The sequence below is a fragment of the Leiobunum rupestre genome, chromosome 10 (assembly GCF_980474605.1).
Source record: "Leiobunum rupestre chromosome 10, qqLeiRupe1.1.hap1, whole genome shotgun sequence".
NCBI classification, from domain to species: Eukaryota; Metazoa; Arthropoda; class Arachnida; order Opiliones; family Sclerosomatidae; genus Leiobunum; species Leiobunum rupestre.
The window spans coordinates 98,485-124,895 of record NC_143393.1 but is presented as its reverse complement, the minus strand read 5'-3'; the positions used below and the strand labels follow the sequence as shown (position 1 = coordinate 124,895).

Here is a 26,411-nt window from a genome sequence, read left to right as displayed (position 1 = left end):
AAAATAATTCCTATAATATAAATTTTTACAGAGGAAAAACACGCAATTTTTTAACATTTTTAATTTTCCATGGTTATGCTTATTGACTCGAAAAACGCTCACATAAAAGTACCATCGAAGCGATGCCCAGTGGCTCGCCACCTTCAAAATTTCCGCCGTTACCATCAGGATGAGGTTAAATGAGCTTGTCAGATGGGGCGGTAAGCCCGATTCTACCTAATTTTCCACTTTTCCTTTGGGATTGGCGGAAAGCGCAGTGGTTCTAGTCTTATTTCTATTTCTATGGTTTTTCCTCCCTCTCTCGTGACGGGAGTTTATTCAACCATGATAGCAAAGGGTGTATAGTATAGAGAGGCGTCTCTTACGAAGAAACACGTAATATAAATTTTTAATCGAGAGCGTTCACAACTCACCACTGACAAAGTTTGCCATCACCACTGCCAGACTTTTACACGAGTTTTAGACGATGCAAAAACTAAACAGATTATTTCATTCATATTAACGGCTTTTTTCCACAACTAGTATGTCTCTAGAACTTGAAAAAATAAAGATAAGTAGACAGAAATGGCAGAACTTATCACGTTTTAGCTGCCGCTTCACTGTTATTTGCCTACGCTTGGAAAGGGGAAAGCATTGAAATTGACATGTTTCGCGAAGATGTGATCCAGTTCTAGTTCTGAAAGTTTTGTACGAAGTCTTATCAAACTTTTATTCATAGTCTTATGAACGTATATTTTGCTTTTAAACAGTCTGCTTAAAACAAACCCAATTTTACTTCTGTTTACTAATTATTTTAAAAATTTATCGAGACACAATGAAGAGCAAAAATCCTTTTCGGTCACAGAGAAGTTTGGACTCATTTTTGTGACAAAGAAAAAAGAAAAGTCTGTTGATGCTGAGAGACTGAAATTTGCAACTGATCATATACTGCTACTAGTATTGAGGTTAATACTGGAACTACTGAACTCACATACACATCAGCGGCAATGTCGGCGAGTGTTAGTTATGCTACTCAACAGAACCACGTGACACTGACGGACACATATACATAGACAGCCAGAACAGGAATGACAGCTCAGTAGACATAGTTTTCTCTCTTTCTGATAATGAACAGATTTTAACTGCGCTTGAGCCTGCAAGTGTAACCACAAAAATTTTCCCTAACTGTCCAAACATTTTCAAGTCAGATTTTCAAATGCTGGGTTTATCAATGATATTGGAAATTTGGTAGGAACAGTTATTGAAGATTTAACTAAAAAAACTGTTATAATCGCCATGGAAAACATCATCTGACTACAAAATTCCGAATTCCGTTCACATGAAGTAAAATAAAGAAGAAAAGCGATATATAATCATTCTCATCTGGAAAAGTATGAAAGGCTAGTGTATTCAGATAGTAAAAAAGGAATTAATTCCAAATATTGTTCATTATTTTCATACCACCTGACTGCAGGATTTCACAAACAAGTTACACTTCACAAGCTATTTAAACAACCATTAAAGGTGTTTGCTAAACAGTTTGGAAAAGATGGAGATCTAACAATGCACGAAAAAGCAACATACCACAAGACAGCTGTTGCAGCAGGAAATATATTTTTTTTTAAACTATAAGAAATACTCAACGGCTTCAACAGGTTTTAGATAATCGTCAACGATTGACACCTATTGTGGAAACCGTTATATTTTTAGGAAAGTAAATATTCCTTTCAGAGTTTTAGACATAAACGATGATGATTCTGACGTGATTACAAATGAAGGAACCTTTACATCAATTGCGACAGACACCTATAACCAATCAGTTCCCGAAGAGATTTGTACTTAACCAAATTATTATTTTGAGCTTAGTAGAAGGAAAGTGAGGGCGAGGCTCCGAACCCGGGTTCGGGTTTGGGTTCGGGATCGAAATCCGGGATTTAAGGGATGAAATGGGGGTAAAATCATCGAAAAGTCAATGTATTTAGGGTATTTCTCGCGACGATTTGTTTTCCCGTATATCAACATATTGTGTCCAGGCCAACTTGTTCATTTATCTACGCTTATCTCGAAAGATACTTGAACGTATATCTTATCAAGTTTTATCGTACGGAATAAGTTGAAATGATGTAAAAATTGATAACCTAGGCGACGCGTGCGCAGATTACCCCGGGGGACGCGGTTAATTTGAATTTAAGAGTGTTTTGACGTCATGGAATATTCGTTGTTAAAGTAGAATGGAAATATTTTTAAACTTCATTTTAATATCATTGTAGTACTTAAATATGCTTGACACTTGAACCAATCTCACGAGTATTTCTTAAAACGAATATCTCGATCGCGTTTTATCGTACGGAATAAGTTGAAATGATGTAAAAATTGATAACCTAGGCGGCGCGTGCGCAGATTCCCCGGGAGGCGCGGTTAATTTGAATTTAAGAGTGTTTTGACGTCATGGAATATTTGTTGTTAAAGTAGAATGGAAATATTTTTAAACTTCATTTTAATAGCATTAACGCGTAAGTAGTACTTAAATATACTTAACACTTGAACCTATCTCACGAGTATTTCAAACGAATATTTTAAGTATGAGAAACGTATTGTTCTCAAATGATACTTGAATATACTATAAAAGAGGTTGTATAGCGTTGTAGGAGGTCATTCCACGGTTAACTGCGGTAGCTATATTCAAGATGCCTAAAGCCCAACATATTTGCCCTACGTGCGCGAAAAGTTTCGCTACCAAGTCCTCCTTAAATCGGCATGTTAGAGAAGTACACGGTGATAGACATACGTTTGTCTGTGAAGTATGTGGTAAGAATGTTGCTAGATTGGAACATTTCAAGAGCCATCAACGAACTCATGACTTGAACGCACCCGGCCCTTCCGAACCCATGGACCTGTCTCGCACACCGTCACCAATGCAACGTTCGCTAGCATCTTTCCGTCCACCATCGCCATACCGTCCACCTTCACCTAGTCTGCTTCAAGAAATTCAACTGGAATCTACCCATACACAACCATCTACAGCGGATTTACCCAACAACCCAACGCCATCACCTGTTCCCGCCTCATCAATACTTGATGAAACACCACCAGCATCTCCAAGTATGGTCCAGGCCTTGAATGATACGTTAGCATCTATCCGTTACAATGCTGAAGACTATGATATTGATGCGGGGATGTTTATCGGACGTTACCGAGCCGCTTTCAGTAAATTTCTAATGGAAAGACTCACCAGTAAATGTGGAATTAAATGGTTCCTACTCGTAAGATCTGTTTATATGAGACCTTTAGGGGGTGAGGAACAAAGAGCGGAAGTACGACCCTATTTCCGGAGCACTATGCAAACAACATTAACGCCCGATGTCATTGAAAGCCAGCTGAATGAATGTCTTGAAACAATACAGTCAGCAGCGGAAAACTTTGAAGCGACAGGTATGTACTAAATATAAAAGTTATATTTTGAACTAAAACATTATATTTTTGATAGGATCGGGTTGGGTAATTGACCGTGTTCTGTATGTAGAATTAAATGTAGCATCTTACCAACCGTTGCGGGGGTCATCGTATATGGAACTACCTGAAAAACTATCTCGACGTCACGCGATTCTTAATATTAGAAACGAAAATGATGAGAAATGTTTTCTCTGGTCAATTCTAGCTAAACTTCACCCAGTTTCTAAGTTTCATCACCCTAACAGTGTTTCCAAATATACACCTTATGAAAACGAACTTGATACCACTGATATATCTTTTCCTTTCAAATTAAACGCTACGGAACTTAAAAAATTTGAATTAATGAATAATTTATCAATATCTGTGTTCGGCTTCTCGGGAGATATATTCCCTCTTTACGTAAGCTCCAACAAGTGTGGTAAGGAAAGGGAGGTTGATTTGCTATACATCACCGATGAAACTAAAGATATTGACGATGGGAATAGACATTACTGTCTTATACGAGACCTAGGAAAACTGTTACAGCATCTAACAAAACACAGAAATACAAGTTATTACTGCAGGTAATTTAATTTCCAATATATTAGTTTGCAATCTACTAATTATTTTCTGTATTAGAATGTGTCTTCACCGATTCAGCGGAAACAACGCTGAACAGCGACGTGATGCGCATATCGAAGAATGCGCCACCCACGGCGTCCAAAAAAAAGTTTTCCCTACCAAGAAGAAGACGCTTTATTTTGATAAATATGAGTGGACGGAAAAAGTAAAAATAAAAATTATTTAATTTAACTCTTAATGAAATGAAATTATTAGGTGCAGTATGTATTTTACGCCGATTTTGAAGCAATCCTACCGAGAGTTCAAGGATGTGATCTAGATCCCGATTTAAATACCAGCAAAATAAACATGCACATCAGCTGCGCGTATTCGTGGGTGCTTGTTGGACCTAACGGTAAGTTATTTGGCAAAATTCCCTTTTAGATATATTATAAGAGAATACTTATAGGTGTACCTGTTCGAACCGATTGCTATCGAGGTCAAGATGCAACTCGAAGATTTCTGGAGTCTATTCTGGAATTAGAGACGGAGTTGATGGAACTCATTGAGACCAATGTACCAATGATTATTACCCTGGAGGAGGAGGAACAGTTTCAAGCTGCTACGCATTGCTACATTTGTCAGAAGCAGCTAAATCAGGGAAATATGCCCGCTGTTCGAGATCATTGTCATTTCAGCGGTAAATATAGGGGGCCAGCGCATAACCTCTGTAATCTTCAAAAGAAAGTTCCAGAATTTATCCCTGTTTTCCTTCATAACCTTAGCAGGTGATTTTATTAAGTTAATTAACCAGGAAATAAACCTAATAATAATAAATCTTCATAGATACGATTTACATCTTATATGTCAGGAGATTGGTCATTTTAAGGAACAGGCACTTGACTGTATTCCTTCCACTAGCGAAAATTATATTTCACTCAAACTAGGTTAAATATATTTAATTATGAATTAAACCTTAACAGTAATTTTATTATTATTTTTAGGGAGATTTAGGTTTTTAGACTCTTATCGATTTCTAAGCGATAGCCTCGATGCTCTAGTATCTAATCTCGTTTTGGAAGGAGCCAGTAAATTTCAGATTGTTAAGAAATATTTTGAAAGTGATAAAGTTCAACTGCTTTTGCGGAAGGGAGTCTACCCGTACGAGTATATGGACGATGAAAAGAAATTTGACGAGACGATGCTGCCACCTAGAGAAGCGTTTTTCAGTTCATTGAAAAATCAAAATATTTTAGAATCTGATTATTTACACGCCCAAAATGTTTGGACAGCGTTTAATATTCAAACATTAGGTAAAATTACTATAGTATAAATATTTCAAATCTCTTAACCTCGGTTTTCGTAGGGGAATACACCGACCTCTATGTGAAAAGCGATGCGTTGCTCTTAGCCGACGTTTTTGAAAATTTTAGAACATTATCTATAACTCATTATAAATTAGATCCCGCTCACGCTTACACCGCACCAGGTTTAGCCTGGCAAGCAGCTTTGAAGATGACCGATGTTCGCCTCGATCTCATACTTGATATAGATCAACACTTATTTATTGAAAAGGGTAACGCTTTTTGATATTTTAAATATTATTGTATTTACATTGAATTTTTAGGTATTCGAGGCGGTGTTTCAATGATCTCAACTCGTTATTCTGAAGCGAATAACAAATATATGCCCGACACATATGATTCGTCTAAAGAGAGCAGTTATATATGCTATTTAGGTAATTTACATTTAAATTTTTTTTTTTTTTTTATGTTAATTTTTTTATTTTAATTATATTAATTTAACTTAATTGAAGATGCGAATAATTTGTACGGTGCTGTTATGTGTGAACCACTACCGCTAGGCGACTTCCAGTGGGTTCAGGAGGATGATTTGCAAACACTCTGTGAAAATATTCTGAGTATTCCCAATAACGTTGAAAACGGATACATTTTAGAGGTAAATAACAAGTGTTATAATTATTGAATTATATTTTTAAAGAATTGTTTCCTTTGCAGGTGGATCTTGAATATCCTCCAGAGTTGCATGACTTACATAACGATCTCCCAGTAGCGGCGGAATCTAAAGTTATTACACATGATATGCTATCTCCATACTCCAAAGATCTCTTAGGAAAATTAAATATTAAGGAGAATCAAAGTCTACCAAAACTTCTTCCTAATTTAAATAATAAAGAGAAATACATAGTACATTACCGCAATTTAAAATATTATGTAGAATTAGGTTTGAAAATAACCAAGGTTCATCGAGCTCTAACCTTCACTCAAGGAAAATGGTTAGAAAAATATGTTAGATTCAACACTGAACAGAGGAAATTATCCAAGAGTTCATTTGAAAAGAATTTCTGGAAACTAATGGTTAACTCTGTTTTCGGGTAAATCAATTTAAATAATTTATTGCTGTTTTTTCCCTTACTTCATTTAATTCTTTAGAAAAACAATGGAAAATTTACGGAAGCATATAAATTTCGAGTTGATTCATAAACCAGAAAGAATGTTAAAAGTTACAAGTTCCCCGCAGTTTGAACACTTTACCATCTTTAATGAAGAGTAAGCCGGCGCTCATAAGAAGAGAGCTAAAATTGTTCTTAACCGGCCTATATTTACCGGATTCACCATTCTAGATTTATCCAAGGAGCTCATGTATCGGTTCCATTATGGATTCATAAAAAATACGTACGGGGACAAAGCATCACTATTATTTACAGACACTGATAATTTAATATAATATGCATTTTTTTATTTAAATAGTACTAATATATAAAATATTTACAGACAGTCTAACGTACAACATTAAGACGGATGATGTTTATAAAGACTTTGAAGTTCATAATAACCGCTTTGACTTCTCTGATTATCCACCTTCGCATTTCCTTCATTCTAATCAGAATAAAAAAGCTCTCGGTTATTTTAAAGACGAGACAAATTCGCAGTTAATTCAAAGCTTTGTAGGACTTCGTCCAAAGCTTTATTCTATTAAATTGTACGGGGAGTCTAAGACCGCTGAAGAGATAGAAAAGGAGTTGCGATTGGGGAAATCTTTAGAGTCAATTTTAAACCATAAAAAGGTTTGTAAGGGCGTTGCCATGAACGTTATTAGAAACGTCATCCGCCAGGAAGACTATGAACGTTGTCTTTTTAATCAAGAAACCATGTCAGCCGAGATGATGCGTATAGCTAGTTTCAAGCATGAACTATTTACTTTAAATACTAGAAAACTTTGTTTATCACCAAATGATGATAAGAGATACATTCTACCCTGCGGGGTTCGTACATTAGCGCACGGTCATAAAGATATTGAAAAATTATAATGAATGCTTGTATTTATGTATATATATATATATAAAAAAAAACTGCTATTGCTATAAATTGTAAAAAAAATTATTTTATTGAATACATTTTGCACATGAACTCTTTAATCATTTTATCGTTTACATATTTATCTTTCTTAAACCTAGACACAATGTTATACATTTCTATTCTTTTACACCAGTTTATAGCAAAATAGATACAGAATGCTCCACACGTATTACTAGAATTACTCTGTAATTGATTAGAATTAAAAGTTACAGTTTTACTGTTTCGTTCAATAAAGTCATTAAATTTAAAATAATCTGGCGGGTTTCCAAAGGAATCCATGAATTCACAATTTTTATGTTTAGAAAAATATATTAGAACCCAGTGTTCTCCAGGTTCAGCACTCGTATCGGTATTTACAATAAATAGAGAAGGGAATATTTTTACGTATTTAGGTAGCTTGTCAGCCGCGAACACGCCTTGAAATATACTTTTAGTACTTAAATCTTTTTCAAGAATTTTAGTTATCTGTAGCGAATCCATTAATTACTGTAATCGAAAATCACGGTTCGATTTTTATCAATTTCAATCAAATTTTGAAACTCAGCGTAAATTAGAATGGAAATCGTCTCCGGTAACGGTTTTGCAAATTTTAATTCTAATCTCAGGTTACTGTTTTTTACAAGATGCAAGTGATTAGCGTTGTTATTAAGATCCGAGGTTAAATTGTACGCGAATAAACAATTTCCGTTAGGGTAATCTTCCCGACTTATCTGATTCCCTTCATCTACGTTCCACTGATTAGTTTGAATGAAAAGATTGCAATACGCTTGAATATATTGATTCTCCTCAAAGTTTAGAGATAACGCTTTATGAGGGACGCTGCTACCGTCAATGTACAATCCAATGCTTGATAAATCGAAATGTTGAAAGTTGTACGGGGATTTTTTCAAATCTCCTAGAAACGCTTTTTGTTCCACAAACCCGATAACAACTTTCTTGGGTGCTTGTCCGGTAAATAAATGATCTTGCACACTAGCCATAAGACCAGCGGGTATAGAAAATGAGGTGCACTCCGAACGAGTTACAGGATATTTAGCGGTTCCATATTGTAACGCCTTGGCTTGAGCGAGCGATAGTTCCGGTATCACTTTAACTTTCCTCAGATAAAGGGAAGCTGATAAAATCTCCACTTTACATTTTACGTCGGAATGAACGCAAAAGCTGCTCTATTTTTATCGAATTTAAATTTCAAATCAACCATATTTAATAAAAAGCGTGGTTGTTGACATAAATCAGTATGGACTACGCCTAACAAGTCAATCGCCCCTTTTTGCGCTAAACTCGCTCGTTTAGAGAAACCATCGTTATCGAAAAATGAATCGAACTTTCCAGGCGTATCCCGATAGAAAAGTGAACTCGTTAAATAACTTTTTTTCGCAGAATCTCCGAACGTTAATAAAGTTTGTATCATACTTTTATAAGCGTAATTTTGACTGGAAGGTGTTACTGATCTTTCATTAAGAAATACGTGGACGTCGCTAAAAAGCGAATGAAGAAACAAATTCTCGGGGGCGATATTGTCGGCTGGAGTTCCGGCGGCCCCACCCGCAACACCTGGAACCGCGGGTTGCGGTAGTTGACCATTATCTTTAGTTACCTTAACTCGAACGTGCAGCAAAGTTTGTGAAAGGTCTATATACGTTTCAGAGTTACCGTTGATAGAAAATGTAATTGAGGCGTTATCAACTATATTTGATATTGGATTATACTCAACCCATTCTCCACCAATAATCGAAGATTGTGTCATAGGTACTTGAAACAAATCTAGCTCGGAATGTATACACTCAACTGGGTGCGGGTGTAAAAGGGACATTATGAGAATATATCGGAACGTTTATGGAACCGTCCTTTCGCTATCCTGCCTGCTGTTGAAATGGCGCTTTTCGACTGAGTTCGTTTCCTTTTATTTCCGGAACCCGTCATTCTTTTAATATGATCCGTAGCTGAAGATGTTAGTCTCATGGCTTCATCAGCTGCTGAAGCTAAAGTTTCCCTTCCAGCGTTAATAGAATGCGATTTAAGCGCTGTTTTAATTGGGACTCCGCTAACAACATCGGTCGCTACTTTCGCTCCGGTACTTAAAAGTTTTTTTCCCAAGTAAGTAGCGCCTTTCTTCAGTAAAGGTACCGCGAATCTAAACCCTGAAGATAATATATTTCCTAGTCCATGTCCTCTTTGCACGGCTAAACCTCTATATACAGGTATTCCACCGAAACCAACCTGGTTTAAATAGTAACTTTCATAATCAGTTCTTGAAGGTGAATATTCAGACCTCATGATGTTAACTGTTCGCTCTCTTAAGCTAGAATGAAGGTGTGTCCTGAATGATTAAAGGTTTATAGTGAAGTCCACATTTTACGGGGTTTAAAATGTAATACAACGTGAGCTTTTCCACTATGAAACTGTATTGGCTCACCTAAATCATCTGTTATATTAATCTCTATAGTCTTAATATTATTACACACGACTGGTAGGTAATGAGGTTGTGAAAATATTTTTGTAGTTGTTTTCCCATTAGAATCGGCTTTCTCTTCGACGCTTATGATTCTTAATAGAGGTGCTAAACTATCCCCAACAACGCTATTTTCAACCAGATCAGAATAAACGAATAAGGAATGTAACCCAGCGTTCATATCAACTGGGTAGGGGGTTATCATTGAATTTAAAATGGTGAAATCATTATCTCTTCTATCCTTAAAACCTAGTAAAATCGATAGATCGGGGCCAATTACAGCCCTGATTTTCGGTTGCAATTTAACTTTAATTCGATTAGAATAATTTAAATAAGCGAATGTAACTTGTTCTTCTTCTTGGTTGTGGACGTTCATAACATGTAATAGTTCTTCCGGAGTTTTATAAAAACCCGCGGGAACTTCAATTATTTTATCATATTCGAGAGGGTCTTTAACTAGAGGGTTATCAGTCATTTTATCATATTCGAGAGGGTCTTTAATAACCAATAGATTAGGTTTTCGAACGTTATGCCATGTCCGAGGATAGCTTATTTCCGCTAACCCAACTTCGTAATGTTCCTCAAATCTTAACGGTTCAGCTAAATACGTTCGAAATTTACCAACGCTATTATCTTGGTAATATAATGACGAGGAATCTGAAGGTAGCGTTACGTAAAAACTCATTTTAAATCCACTTCTTGTATCCAAGAATTAAATGTAGGGTCGTAATCTTGCCACTTGACATACAGTTCTACGCGGCCGTCCGATTTTTTCCTCTTTTTTATTACTTTTTCGATTATGAAGTAACAGTCTTTTAAATCTCGACCAACAATCTGAACCTCCTCTCGATAGAATACTCCTAAAATGGGGTTAGAATTTAAATCCATCAGCTTATATACAGGTGGGTCACGTGGTAGTCTCTCAGCTATTTTAAACAATTCTGTAGTAAAATTCGGGTTATATTTCTTATCGAAAATTGATAAATTTCTACTTATTCTACAAATATCTCCAATTTCAAACGCGTATGTTAACGGAGGAGAAACATTTACCGAACCGTAAAGATTTTTCCATATTTTAGCAGAGTTATCTAGAGTAACTTCCGCGGGTTTACATTTAATTGATCTGTGATAACTATTGTTATAAGCGTTTATAATATCATCTAAAACGTCGATATATTTAAGGGTGTTATTCTGCGTGAAATAGCGATATAAACGAGATTTAAAACTTCTAATGAATCTTTCAATAATGGACGCTTTCATTTCCGATCGGGTAGCGAAAAATTTAATGTTCCTTCGTTGTAATTCACTCTGCACTTCTTGACAGACAAATTCGTTTCCATGATCACTTTGAATTCTTTTCGGTTGACGGCCTTTTTCAAAAACGTTACGTAACGCTTCTAAAATTGTTACACCTTTCTTATTTTTAACCGCTACAGCCATAGCGTATTTGCTAAATATGTCGATAATACATAATACGTAGCGAGATCCTGAATTATATTTAGACAGCTTCTGAAAATCTGCCAAGTCCGCTTGCCACTGTTCGTCAATTCCATAAACAATAGTTCGATTTCGTTTGAATCGTCTTCTAGCAGGTTTATGCAGCGTATATGTATCCTGCTTTATTAGAAATTGTTTTACTTTTTCCAATGAAACCTTTAAACCTTTATTTCGAGCTGAATTATAGAGCGCTCGAACTCCAGCGAATGACCCTGGGTCTGCGGGGTTAGTATAGATCTGCTCAAGTTCTTTCTCCATATTGGGTAATATTTTGATGTAATGGCATGTAACGCCAAAAAAGGAAATTAAATAATTCTAATATTATAATAACTATGATAATTAATACAGCTGTGATAATTTTCGGTGATTTTGAAAATGATTGTGATAAATAGGCTAAAAGTCCTAAAGAGACCGTTTCTGTACAACCTTCCATTGTAGGCTTATACTATGAAATGAGAACAAAATTATCAGGTTAATATATTTTATTTAGTATGTATCCAAGATCTTAGAGGACTAGGTGAAGATGATGATAACATTGAACTACTTGGCGGTGTATGAAATACAGCGAATGTTTTTAACAGTGTCAATCTTACAGGATTTTTAATTAAACGTTTTGAAATATTCGACTTATGAATGCCCTCGTAAAACTCTGTAACTCCTATAGGATCAATCGCTGTTCCAGGCGTTTTTCTCACAGCGTCATACAAAAGATCGATTATATTAGATCCTCCAATCACTTGTCCTCGAATAGAAAGCTCTCCTGAGTTAGCCCATCTAATATATCTCGGATCTTCCGTAGTCGCTCGGTATAATGAAATTGCATCACTAACATAAGTTGCAGGTAGAGAATAAGATATTTGCGCGAACCAAGTTTTAGGTCGTTCAGAGTTTTCAATAACGGGAGAGATTTGCTCTTTACGTACGTAAGTTAACCGTCGTTGGAGAGTTTGATTGTATAATGCTAATTTGTCTGATTCGTTTAAATCTGGATTATCTAGAATAGATTTCATTTCATCATCGAGTGTCTTCTCTTTTTGAAGTTCAGGTGTTTCTTCTGTTTTGGAAGGTGGAGTGTTTCTTAATCTATCCATTACATCTTCAGGTACTAGAAGCATTTTTCGAGCCATCATCGGTTTATAGCTCGGCTTATTGCACTTCCGGCGACTGAGCTAACGATAGATAGCAGTGGCGCTAATAAAAATGGAAGAAAACCACCTTTTTGTACCAGTATCTTTCGTCGTTTTGATATAGGATTCTTCTTCGACACGTTTCGTATAACCGCGCTATGTTTCTTTAACCGCTTACGATGACGTTCTGACAGTTCAATTGTTCCGTGTAATACATTTATACAACATTCAACGAGAACCAGTATAGCTTCCTTGCTAGCGTATTTAATAGCTGTCTTTCTTTGATTTAGATTACAGGATGTCAGGAAACGTAGAAAGTCTAGGTTTTCCTTTACTCGTTTTGAGACATCCATTTAGAGATTTTCTTAGCCTTTCTTAAAGCGCAATGAACAGTTTCGGAATGAAAAGGGCAGTTTAATTCAACGTCTTCTAGTTCTGATAATTTAGGACAGCCGATATCTTCGATGTTAGTTACTGGAACACCGAGGAGTGTCGATAATACTGCAGCTTTTTCTAAACCTTTGGTGAAAAACGAAGTAGCTTTTTCCGCTATCTGATTGCAAATGTCACGTCTCGTTCTGTAAGGACGTTCGCCGTCATTCCATCGAAGATGACAAATGTTATGAGATATCCATCTGCATTGTCTTTTATCTTCGTTTGAAAGCTCTTTGAAAGGGTATGGAGATTTGAAAGTAAACACTTCCGATTCTTCAGTTTCTAATACTACGTAAGCTAATTCTTTAATAATACACTCTCGATTATCCCTAAAAAAATTCCCTTCTATAATACACTTCATTTTGGAATAAAGACAGCCGATTCTTCACCCGGTATTAAACCTGTTCGTAGTAAATACTGATCTGGGGTGTGAGGTTTCAAGTCAACTAATAAATACCCAAATTTCCGTGACGTAGCTTGTTGAAACGCATCAATAACGTATTTGCTATTGGTTGGAGATATCTGCCTCGCGAGATGATAAATTGTTGATTTATCTCGTGGTGATTTAAAAATAAATAGATAATGAGCATTTAAATTCAAAGTTCTTATTTCTTTTCCGGGGTTAATAAAGTTTTTGCATTAAAATTAGTACGGAGGTGTTTCTGTGATGAGATCCACGAATAAATAAATTAGTTACATCTTTATTATTAGATATCTCGCATAACAAATCGTCTAAAATAACTAAATTCCTAATTTGCGGGTTTAATATATTAACATCGAGTAACCCTTCGTGAAACTCGACTGAAGGTGTGTGTTCTAATATTGATTGAAATAGTTTCGGCTGATACTCGGTATAACACCATATTATCCTCTCCGGAGGAGGGGATATGCAGGTCTTCTTATGTTGAATCAACCGTCCCACCAGGAATGACTTTCCGCATTGGGTGGACCCGGCTACAAGCCCATTCATTGGATGTTGTAAGCTTAAATCCATAATGGTTAATGAGAATCGGAACATTAGTGCAATCAATTTTATTAGTTTTTTAACAAGTTTTTAGCATTGCATATTATTAGTGACATTATATTATTTAAAATTTCTTTCGACAATTCACAGCGAATAGTAAACATTTCAATAATATTTTCACAATCTACCGACATAATTATTTCATAAAAATGCAAATCTACACGCTTAGAATAATCCGTCATGATACAATCATGCTGGAGTTGAGATGGATGATCAATTTGACAGCCATTGCACGCTTTCTTCAGAGCTTCGTGTAATTGTTTAATTACAACGTTAGTCATCGCCTCCTTTATTTCCTTGATTTTCTTTAAACACTTCTGAATCGACTCGTACTGGTCGAGGAAATTCAACCAAGAAGATTGAGCGAAAGCTACCCCCTCTTTAGTCGGTAACAGTTTTCCATAGTTTACTCCATAACCATGGTACATTTGTCTAACATCTAAAACCTTTTGTTCGGCAAATCTATGAACCGAAAACCGTTTGGTTTCAGAACCTGTGAAAACCCACGAAGTTTCAGCTTCGTTATTGAAATAAGCTTCAATGGCATCTTTCTTTGTCCATAGCTCTTGCAGTTCCGCTTCTGTTAGTTTGATACCCTTTGTTAAATCTAATAGACCGCAGTGGATGGTTTCATCTGCATAAACGATTAACCCTTTGTCAGCAGACACAGGAAATGAACAATTCCTATAAAATAAATACATTAAGACAAAGTTAAGAATTATCACTGAGTATTCCTACTTACATTTTAAGGTTCCTCGGAGTCACTTCTAATACAATTCAGATGGTGAACTTTCTAAATATGGTCTTACTATTATACGGTTTTCCCTTTTTATACTCTGAAATTATTTATCTTCGATATCTTATTTATTAAAATGGAGTTTAAAATTAATTCCATTCTACGTATACGCATTTTGAAGTGTATCGCGTTACGTATATAGGAATTTACCCGGTCCTCATACGGAATCACGTGTACAATTACAATACTTGAGAACGATACGTTTCTCATACTTCGTTTGAAATACTCGTGAGAAAGGTTCAAGTGTCAAGCATATGTAAGTACTACAATGATATTAAAATTAAGTTTAAAAATATTTCCATTCTACGTCATTTTAACAACGAATATTCCATGACGTCAAAACACTCAAATCCATGTTTTAAATTCAAATTAACCGCGCCCCAATCCGCGCACGTTAACCGCGTCCCATATTCCATGACGTCAAAAAACTCTTAAATTCAAATTAACCGCGCCTCCCGGGGAATCTGCGCACGCGCCGCCTAGGTTATCAATTTTTACATCATTTCAACTTATTCCGTACGATAAAACGCGATAAGATATACGTTCAAGTATCTTTCGAGATAAGCGTAGATAAATGAACAAGTTGGCCTGGACACAATATGTTGATATACGGGAAAACAGATCGTCGCGAGAAATACCCTAAATACATTGACTTTTCGATGATTTTACCCCCATTTCATCCCTTAAATCCCGGATTTCGATCCCGAACCCAAACCCGAACCCGGGTTCGGAGCCTCGCCCTCACTTTCCTTCTACTGAGCTTATAACTACTGAAACTGACGTATTCAGCGTTATTAAAAAACTTAAGCCAACAACGACTCGAGACATTGACGGTATACGAAACGTCATTCCGTTAGTACGTCCTTTAACACATCTTTTCAACTTATCTCTAAATCGGGTGTTTACCCAAGCAACTGGAAGTAAACAGTCATCTCTCCCATTTTCATAAAGGGGTTCAAAAACAATCCGGAGGATTATAGACGGGCTTCTGTTCTTCGTTCACTTGCCATGGTCTTCGACTATATTATGCACTCCCATATGTTTTATTGGTTTAAACGCTTTTTTACCTGACACTTAACACGGATTTCTTAAAGGTCCGTTGTGGTGGCCCGCTGTGACCTTCTTGTATAACATTTACATTTCGGATCTACTATCTGTAGTCGAAAGTTCTAACCTCTGATGACCACAAACATATTAAATAAATTAAATCAGCGTCGGATTGCTCCAATATGACTTAGATAGGTTGATCTTCTGGTTTATAGATTATAATTAATCTACCAATAAATGAAGGGAAAACGATTGTAGTAACATATCAGCTAGGCTAATACCCAAGGCGCCACCTTAGGCCTAAGTCATCAAGCGACTTTTGAAGCCTTTTAATTCAGGTGGCCGGGTTACAAGGAAAATAAACCAAAATATTCATGATTATGAAGTAATCTCAGAAATTTTTCAAGAGAGTAACGTAACCAAAGAATTAGGCTTTAATTTTGACAGCAAACTAATTTGTGGCAACTATATTGAACAAATTATTTTATAAAGCCAAAAGCATCTTGGAATATGTTTCAGACTTTCTAGGCATTTAAATTCTAGCTCCTGCTTAATAACGCTATTTAAATCTTTAGTTTTGTCTTCAATTTTATACGGTTCTGTAATAAATGGTTATACCTGTATTTCAAATATTTTAGAATTAAAATAAGTTGTTAAGAAATTTACCTATCTCTTTAAAAATTATTTTCCAAGTTGTACAAAAACTCTTAAAAATGATTCTGTTAAATCAAGCTTGTTGAAATTTGACATAAAATCTTTACACAAAAGTACACTGTTCTGAGATTTCAAGCACTTAAGCTTTCAATTGTACTTCTTATATTTCCCGTCATAGAAAGTATTTTATCTATGTATAATAACCCCTCTTTAAATGAAACGTATGTGTATTTTTTTGAAAATATGGGTTCGATTAAGATATTTTTATTTAGGGAACATTTTCGAATAAATCAATTAAAATAATGAACGTAACATAGATCTTTTGCGAATTCTTTAATATAAGATTATTACCTTTTGTCTTGTATTTTATAAATACTTTTTAATGTATTAATTGTTCTAGATATTTGATTTTACAAACAAAGGGTAAAATTATTAGTGCTTAAATAAACGATGTGACAAAACAAATGATTCTTATTTAATTAAGCAATACATTGCAGTGAATTGACAAACCTTTATGTAACAAATTGCTGGTTATAGCGATGTTACTGTTTTGCTACTTAAGAAATGTTTTACTCTATTCTATATTTACATATTTATATATCCAACAACATTGAAAATATATTTAATTAAAGGTCGGTTTAAAAAAACAAATTCCTATGACAACTTGGCAAGTGGTTTTAAGAATATCCTTTTTATACGCTAAAGCTTTTAAAAAGCTATTTGAGTTATAAATTGTTTATAATAATTGTCACCACAATTTTAAACCCGCCTTTAATTAAATATATGTTGTTGGATCGCTGTCGAAGTTGCGTTATTAATAATCGCTGGATGCATTTTAGGTGTTTCCTAGTTTCGACGAATGTTAGTAAACGCGATAACTTGTAGAAGGACAATTTTTCCACTTTCTAAATATGAACCGACCATTGTGAATTCAAAAACGCGCGAGTCAGTGCCGTAGAACCAATATTTAAAAAAGTTGTCAAAAATGACTTTTGACGGTTCCCGCCAAACTATTAATTTTTGGCGGACGAAGATTCTGAAAAATAAATAATAGTTGCAATTGGTTTCATCGGTCTATCTATTAAAGTTTTTTAGCAGAATTAAAAAGAGGGCCAAAATTTCACCTGTCGAAGACTTTTTAAACAGAGTGTACATATATACCAAAATTATAGGAAAAACCTAAGCTACGCTGAGTAAAGAAGGTTTTATATAGGTAGCCCAGTGTCATTCGTTGCGACCAAGAAGGGACAGGTATTAGAGAATAAAATACCAATTGAAAACGCCATTACTGGCATCGAACCTAATGACATCTTACTAAGTGGCATCGTACCAAGAGACGTCGCCCTAGGTAGAATCGCACCTATTGGTATTGCCGTAAATGGCATAGTACCTAGTGACATCGCACTAACGAGTAAGTGGCATCAAACCTACTTTGGTACTGAAATTTGGTGTGTAAATTAAAAGGGGGGTTTTGCTTTTCAGCCGATAAATAACGGCCCTTAATTACTACGTAGGCAAACCTTACCCGTATTTGAACAATTATCGTTACGTGTTTAATTTAAATACAAAATATTTCTCCATAAAACTAATCAAGAATTCCATAATATAACACAACACCTTTCTTTTTGTTCAAGATATTACGGTGCAAAATTTAGTTTCGCTACGGTGGGTGGAATTTAACACGTCCTTCTCAAGATGTTAAAAATATGAAGTCCCCCAATTAGTGACGTTTTCAACATTTCTTTGCGTCATCACTATGTACGATTCCACTTCAAACTACCAAAAGTAGATAATCTGAAGAAAAGCTACAAAATAGGGTAAAGTAAAAACCAAAAAGTTATTGATTTCGTTGTAATTTCGTAAATACTAATTAATAATGAAAATAACTATAACCAAAAGAATTTTTCGTTAAAAACCCATCGAAAATACCCCAATTTTGAAAAACATATTTTAACTTTAAAAAAAGGTTGACTTATGTTTTGTCGAAGCTCCCTATAGTGAGTCAAATGTCTGTATGTTTGTAACGCTGTTTCTTAGAAACTACCCCACCTTTAGCAATAAAATTTCACACACCTTAAGATCTAGGCGGCTTTGACAATGCGTCATTTTCCTGGATTGTGGTGGTAAATCGCGGATGAATACATTGTTTAAAATAGCAACTTTACTTACATCGATGAAATCATGAATAGAATGATTTAATTATAATTACTACTTGAAAATGTCCGCCTTTAGTTAACTGCCAATAACTCTAAAACTATTAACCAAAATTTGTCATACAGGGGTCATTCTATTTCGATTTGCAAAATCAACGGTATAATCCTAAACTCTCAAAACGAAGATATTGTTAAAACGTCCAACGTCATTGAGGAAATAAGCTAATTATTTTAGTTTTTTATTAAGCATTTTAATGGCATTTTCCGCCATTTAGATGGTGAAATTAGCTTATTTACTCATCGGTGTTGGACCTTTTAACAATATCATTAGTTTATAGCATGGGTGATGTAGGCCTACGTCACACTGGAATAACTCTATACCGAATCTATATTTGTCGTGGAAGAAATCGCTGAATACATTAGTTCTATGGGAGAGTCTAACTTATTAAAATTATTAGCTTACGATATTGGTGAAATTGAAGTTCATTGGATAAAGCGATCAAATTCAATAGTCAGGAATATTAAATTAGTACTCGGAATTGATTATTCATTATTGACGAATTTTTCTATTTATATAAATAGATTTGGTGAAAATGAAGAACATCAATATATATCATAATTAAATGTTTTTTATACAACCACGCATTTCGTTGAATAAAATGACACTTACTATTGGTTATTTAAATAAATATTATTTAAATATCGCCGAGTTTATTTTATTTATGACTTCAAAATAATATAAATCCGATCACTATATTTAATCAAGTCGACGGTAAATGCTATTTGTAAAGTAGAATTTTGAAAATATACTTTAAAAATAAAGGTTTTTCATCAACAACTCCAATTAAAAAAACCCAGAAGAAGAAAAAATAAAATATTTAGTTTAGTCGTTATGTTGGTAGATAGAATAAATTAAACCAAATATTTACAGTTTTAAATATCAATTATATACAATATAAATTAACATATAGTTACATAGTTTTACTAAATTAGAAACAGACGTATACATATTCAATTAAAATTTCTATATTTTTACATTTTCACGAAAAATGTCCAGAATGTGAAGATGAAGTTTTAAGTAAGTTTAATAATAAACTAATGATATATACCATCCAGTAACCAATAAACGATATTTTAGTAAGATTAAAAAAAACATGTTATATTACTAAAAAGGTTTGAATTCATGTTCAATAACAACAGGGTGGTTTTTAACAAAAAAATAATCAAGTTATAGTAGTTTTCGTTATTATTAGTGTTTACGAAATTACAACGAAATCGATAACTTTTTAGTTTTTACTTTACGTTATTTTTAAGGTTTTCTTCAGTTTATCTACTTTTGGTAGTTTGACAGCTTTATTTTAGTCAATTTCAATTGATTTAAGACGATTGTAGTCGAAACTTATTTATTTTAAGTAAATCCAATGGCGTTCATTTTAGGCTATACGATTAATTCAACACGATTCTAGTCAATTTCATTTATTTAACCCAAATTCCGGTTGTTTAACCAAATTTCATTCATTTTATTCAATTTTAGACTCGTTTTTGGCTGTTTTACCCAAATTTTGTCTTTTTACCCAAAATTTCATTTTTTGACCCAATTATAGCCGATATTAATTGTTTTAACACAATTTTTCCCATTTTTTGTCATTTTACCCAATTTTAGCCGATATTAGTTGGTTTAACACAATTTTATTAGTTTTTGGCTGTTTTACTCAATTTTAGCCGATATTAGTTGGTTTAACACAATTTGAGTCAATTTTATTAGTTTTTGGCTGTTTTACTAAATTTTATAATTTTGCCCCATTTAAGACGATTTAAGTTGGTTTAACACGATTTTATCCAATTTTAAGCATTTTAGGTAATTTTACCCAATTGTGGTCATTTGAACCAACGTCGGTCAATTTATCCAATTTTTGCCAATATCAAAAAAATACTAGACAATTCCCTATTTAGGTAAAATTTTACAAATATTCCTTTATTTATCAAATTCATTGAAATTTTCTCAATTTTACCCGAATTTGGATGAAGTTTACCGAAACTTGATGAATTTCACCCAAATTAGTTCGAATTTAGCATTTGAGTTGAGATTTGATATTTTTTTTGATTTTTCGAAACATTTTCACAGAAAGTACTAACTGTGAAACCGAGAAAATCCCATGCTTTTTTAAATGTAGATTTTTTCATTTTAAGTTGGCAAAAACATTTTCGGTTGCCATAACAAAACGGATGCCCTTGGTGAAAATTCATATTACCCCAAGGTCTACATACCCCCCGAGTTTCATCAAAATTGAGGATTAACATGAATGAATGAATATTTATTTGCTTCTTTTACAAAAGTCCCTTTTATAACAGAGGAATCTAATTTAAAATAGGATTCACAAGCAGAGATAAAGATAAAAATAATACGTTATACACTGATATACTTCTCGATATACACAATAAACTAGTACAAGCGTAGTAAAAACCGAAGAAAGTATAACTATTTACAATTAACACAATTTTAAATTTCATATATTTACAACAAAACTAGTTTAGCCCTTTAAGCGCAGGCCACCCCAGCGACCGAAAATTCTTTTAGTAACTATTAAATCAGGCGAGGCTGCGCAGTTCAATCCTAAACCCAGCAAAAAGGCAACGCACTCTTCGGATCTTTCCAGTTCTTCGGCGTATAGGCAGTCCTTGCGAACACTCCCAAAAGTCGGACAATCAACTAAAATATGCGCGATATCTTCGACTGAGGCGCCACAGAACGAGCGAGAAAGAGAAGGTGACTAGGACGATCGTTATTATAGAAGGCCATTCCTTTCTCCTGTAATGGGCGAGACTGTCGTGCTTCTCCAGCTCCTGACGCCATTTCTTCGAGCTGTTATCCTTGACCGCCTTCTCGATAATTTTGGTCCACTCCGAGGCCGTTTTCGCACCACCGCGCGTGTGACCATATCCGTAGGGGCGATCCAGAGCTTCAACCCGTTTTATCCAACAAGTCGGGTGACCCATGGCTCTCAAGTACCTGTACACCTTGGCCGAGGTATGATCCAAAGACATGAAGATTAATCGACCCAAATAGACCAGCTTACTACTAACACCTCGGGTACACTCCTCGTAAGTAAGATCTCATTAGGTTCGATGCCAGTTAGTACCAATGGAAACGCCCTATCTTATCTAATACCTGTCCCTTCTTGGCCGCAATGATTTACATAGGGCTTCCTATATCTCACCTTCTTTACTCAGCGTAGCTCAGGTTTTTTCTATAATATTTGGCTCTTCTTCATAACTGCACCTAACACATAGAACTATTTAAATGTGTGGTATCATTTTAAAAACAAGAGGGGAAGACGATAAAATTAAATCTGAAATCGCCTTCCATACAAGGGACGATCCTTAAAAGTGTCTTTGTTTACAAGCTAGGAGCAACAAACACAAGGAGAACGCAGCTAGCCTTTAAACACGCTAACGAAGGGATGTGTACGAATTTTATCGGACGAGCGTCACAAGCCTTTACGCTGCAAGTTTTACGGGCGGAGGGGAAGACAATTTCCGAATTTTCCCCTTCCGACGGCAGCAGGCGCTAAAGCGTCTAGCCAATGAAAAACGTACACAAGAAAATCCACGACTTTTGAAGGATTGCGTTCTCCTTGTGTGGGGTGTTGTGTTGGTTGCTCCTAGTTACAAGCATAGAAATCTAGGTAACTAGAATGCTGCCGCCTACGGCCGAGCTTGTCGCCAGTTCGCCTTGAACCTTCAGCCAATGAGAGGCCGTAGAGTGGTTCCGCCAAGGAGGATAATAATCCTCCTTGGATCCGCTACTATAGCGGGAGATAGGTGACGTCATTCTCTCTGGTGACATTAAATTCTTGGCAGAACCACTCTTTGAGCTCTGATTGGCTGAGATCTGGCTATCGTCTGCCACGGCGTTTGGCCCATTTGCCAGTTACACGGCAGCATTCTAGTTACCTATGAGATTTCTATGGTTACAAGTGACGCTCCTAACAAGATACGTTTTATACACGGGACGTTTCAATCAAGGGACCTTCCTATAAAGGGACGTTTTAAACAAGAGAGGTTCTAAACAAGAGAGCTTCTATACAAGGGGCGTTCAAAACAAGGGACGTAAGGCCGGCAGGTGGTGTTTGACTCGTGTGGGTAGTTGGCCGGTAGGGGGGAGAGCCTGTCAAGAAAATATAAAGAGGAAATTGAAGAATGACTTATAATAAACGGATAATTTTATAGGTAAAAAACTACAAAATAAAATTGTTTAAACTCTTATTACATAATTTTTTTAATTATCAAATTTAGTACAAAACCTTATTTGCGCAAAGCAAAAATGTTGCTGCGCTTTGCGTATATGAACTTACTTTCGATTTCTAGTACCCACTACTCGCTACTTTCACATCTTCTATAACGAGAAATGACGAGGGGCTTCCGTTTAAATTAGCGACGATCTGAGGTTATATTTCTAAAAAGCTATTAACAAGTGATAATTATGCAACATTGCGCTTTAAGGCTGCGTCCGTTATCTTCCAGGCAGGCCATGATATAATAGAACTAAAGCAAAGTTTTAAAACGAACTAAAAATGGGCCTCCTGGACCTCCGGGACCCCCCGCACCACGTGACCACATGGGACCCTATTTACGCCATTACTGTTTATTTTTTAAATCGAAGTCGGACGTGCTAGCTTATAAACAAACATTTGTAGTAACGCAGTACTCGCGAGTCGCGACGCTAAATGAAATAGAAAATAAACATAGGTTTATTCATAAGCCAAAGCTACTATTTCTAGCAGACACTATTCACTAAATCGGAAAATTGAAACTGGACACTACGTACTTTGTTTGGATATTTAATTTACGTTATGGTTCTTGTTGTTTAAAAGTTTTTGGAATAGCTTTTAATCGGCTTAACAACTATTTTCAGTCGGATCATTCCATTAACCGAAAGTTCCGAAACCGTTCACCGTTCTTATACACATTAAAATTATAATAGTATGAAAAATTATAACACAAATCATTACCTGAATCTCTGATGTTTTAAAATTTGTTAAACAAACTAACCGTTAAATTATTAAACACGGTCCTCATTTATTCCCTCAGTTAATAGAATTTCAGATACAAACGATAGCACGACGCGAGACATAGTTATGTTTTTAAACTCGTAAAAATAATACAATAAATCTAGGAGGTTGACGAAACAGTTCCTTAGAAACTATGAAGATATGCGCAGTGCGATACTCGAGAAGTCGGCTGCCGTGATTTGCACAAAGGCATTAACGACCATTTTTGACATTTTAATGTTTTAGTTTTATCTGGGTAAGTTGGTGGTGCTGATTCTGAATCTGAAATTAGTTTGTTTCTAGCCCTCTTAGGTTTTAAGATATACGCTTGTCACAAAAGCATTATTTCGGTACTTTCACGGAACTACTTCGCAAATAGGCATTAAGCGCCATCCTTTACTTAGCACAAAAGCATTTTATGGGTTTATCCAATCAGCATTAAATGCTTTTGTGCGAATAATTTAAGTAATATGAGATTACCTTTAAATAATTTGCGCAAAAGCATTATTGCCTTTGTGAACATTTAAAACTCAAAAAATACCATGCACATCGGAATTTAACTTAAAAAGCGGGATAAAGGAACCGCTAGTTTCAATCAGGAACTATAAATTTAAAAAGAGCAGAAAAAATACTACTAGATAGGATATTTTCCAGAAAATTCTGAGGGAAAGTTTTTCATTGATAAAAAAAGCAACAAAACTGAGTTTTTCTTAAAATGACGTTGTGGTCGTTAATGCCTTTGTGCAAATCACGGCAGTCGGTTTCTAATCAAAATTTGACGAAGTGTTCAAGACTGCAAGTGTAGAAAAATATGAAACCATTTTCAATTAGAGCACTATTTTTCCAAATGCTGGAATAGAATATCAAAATTTTCATTTCGCCAAGTGGGCATTGCTTTGGCAATATCTTCGATTTTTAGGGGGGGAAGCTCCCCCATCCCCGAATTCCAAATGGGTATTTTACCCACTTGGAATTTACCGTGTGGGTAGTGCTACCCACTATACCCACACCTTCCGCCAGCCCTGGGGACGTTCCTAACAAAGGAACTTTCATAACAAGGAACGTTGCTAAGAAGAGACGTTCCTAGCAAAGTAATTTCCATAACAAGGTACGTTCATAAACAAAGTTTTATACAGTTACAGTAAACCATTCGTGTTAAAAAACGTCAATTTAAACCTGGGTAAACTGGGTTTCTGGCCTTGTCTGACGAGGGTATTAGAGTTTTAATTTTTAATGCTTACAAAATTGGTTTTTGATATTAACGGAAATTCCTAAATTTCAATGAGTCTTTCATATGAAGAATCTGGGAGGTACTTACTATATTGCCATAGAATTTGAACGGGTAAACTGCATTAAGGTAGCAAAATTTCGTTGATAAGCCGTTGACAAATCGTTGAAACTATGTTGAGATAAACGTTTTAAAATGGTTCACGATGTCACCAAAATTGACGGTTTATAAAACGTCTTTTTTAACGTATGTTTTAAACGAAAATCAAACTTTTAAACGATGCCAAATGCACCAAGTGTAAATGTTGTATGATAAACGTCGATTAAACGTCGATATTAAACATTTATTAAATTATTAAACAATGTCAAATGATGGTTTTCTCAACTTCCTTTTTAGTTGTTAGCAGAGCCAAAGCGTGACATTTTAGGCCCTGCGTTATAAGTGTACAGCTCAGGCCCCTATACAATTTAAAGGCTCAACTAATACTTCCTAAATCGAGCCTGGGCACCCTTAGTGTCCAGCACCCTGGTCGAGTGGACTATTGTACACCTCTAGAGTACAACTTGTATGATATATTAAACGCCCATTCAACGTTACTTGTTTAAATGCCATATACAATTATCTTGCCTACCTAGCCCCCAACCAAAGCTAAATTACCTTCAATACTCTACCCAAAATAAATTTCCAAATGAGCGCGAAAAGCAACATAAATATCAAATAAAATACCATAAAACTTGAACAGCGACAAACCAAGACCTACAAGGTAAGATATCTAGCCAACAAAAAGTGTACATTAAGGAAAGATATAACTTGAATAAACCAACAAGTAATATTACTAGATGAGCTTTGGTTTCCCCGGTACTTGCAAACTTTTCAACATCATCTAGTTCATCAAACTTATTTGCAGGAATCTGGAGCTCAAACTATAGACCTTTGAGAATTTTCTAAAAGAACTTTGTTTAGAAGTCTGGAACTCAATTCCACTTGTCGCTTAATATATTCTTGATTTTTAAGCATTTGTTCTAAAACTATTTAAATAAGAAAATTAAATTAATTTAACTTGTTATTTCACTATGCCAATAAGAGCCTTTTTCCATAAATACTAAATCTGTTATCATAGTAAATATAAATTCAGACTAGAAATTATCTAATTAATTTCATGACTAAAGAAGACAAGTATACAATTATATCATGTTCATAAAGTATAATATTACCTTAAGGCTCTTATTGCTAAAAATAATCTTTCAGTTTACCTTTAACAGGAATAGAAATATGTTTAGTATGTAGAAGACTTAAAATTCTTGTTAACTATGTTGATAAATATAATAAGATAGTTGACCTCCAAAAGTTATTAAACTTAATTGTGAATACCTTCTTGCAAGCTAATCATCTCATTTTCTATAATAAAAATTGGAAACTTAGGAACTTCATTAGATACTTCTAAAATAAAGATAATAAATAACAAAACATCCATTACTAGAAAATAATATTAATAAATAAATAATTTTACCAATTCTATTGTCTGAGCAAGTCTTAAGTATTTTGATATTACCATAATCACCATCATCAGTCCATTCTGAAAAATTACCCACTTC

At 35.0% G+C, this 26,411-nt stretch overlaps 2 protein-coding genes across 2 annotated transcripts; one reads left to right on the top strand and one right to left on the bottom strand.

The window, feature by feature from the left end:
* Window positions 1-2,525: 2,525 nt before the first annotated feature.
* On the top strand, window positions 2,526-6,709 carry LOC149923321 (uncharacterized). Its single transcript, XM_090160859.1, has 8 exons — window positions 2,526-3,411; window positions 3,467-3,676; window positions 4,977-5,285; window positions 5,339-5,548; window positions 5,600-5,710; window positions 5,789-5,931; window positions 5,991-6,367; window positions 6,426-6,709. The coding sequence occupies exons 1-8, from the start codon at window positions 2,667-2,669 to the stop codon at window positions 6,544-6,546; spliced, it is 2,226 nt and encodes a 741-aa protein (XP_090016985.1). The 5' UTR covers window positions 2,526-2,666; the 3' UTR covers window positions 6,547-6,709.
* Window positions 6,710-13,599: 6,890 nt separating this feature from the next.
* Window positions 13,600-14,649, bottom strand: LOC149923320 (uncharacterized). Its single transcript, XM_090161214.1, has 2 exons — window positions 14,630-14,649; window positions 13,600-14,571 (listed from the first exon to the last, which is right to left on the bottom strand). Coding segments are annotated over exons 1-2 (675 nt in total). The 5' UTR covers window positions 14,632-14,649; the 3' UTR covers window positions 13,600-13,898.
* Window positions 14,650-26,411: the final 11,762 nt, after the last annotated feature.

Bases quoted from the DNA above. Each gene is read 5' to 3' on its own strand.
- LOC149923321 (XM_090160859.1), top strand. From the start codon at position 2,667: ATGCCTAAAGCCCAACATATTTGCCCTACGTGCGCGAAAAGTTTCGCT. The intron at 5,932-5,990 runs GTAAATAACAAG...TTTCCTTTGCAG, and splicing joins AAAACGGATACATTTTAGAG to GTGGATCTTGAATATCCTCC. The intron at 6,368-6,425 runs GTAAATCAATTT...TTAATTCTTTAG, and splicing joins ATGGTTAACTCTGTTTTCGG to AAAAACAATGGAAAATTTAC.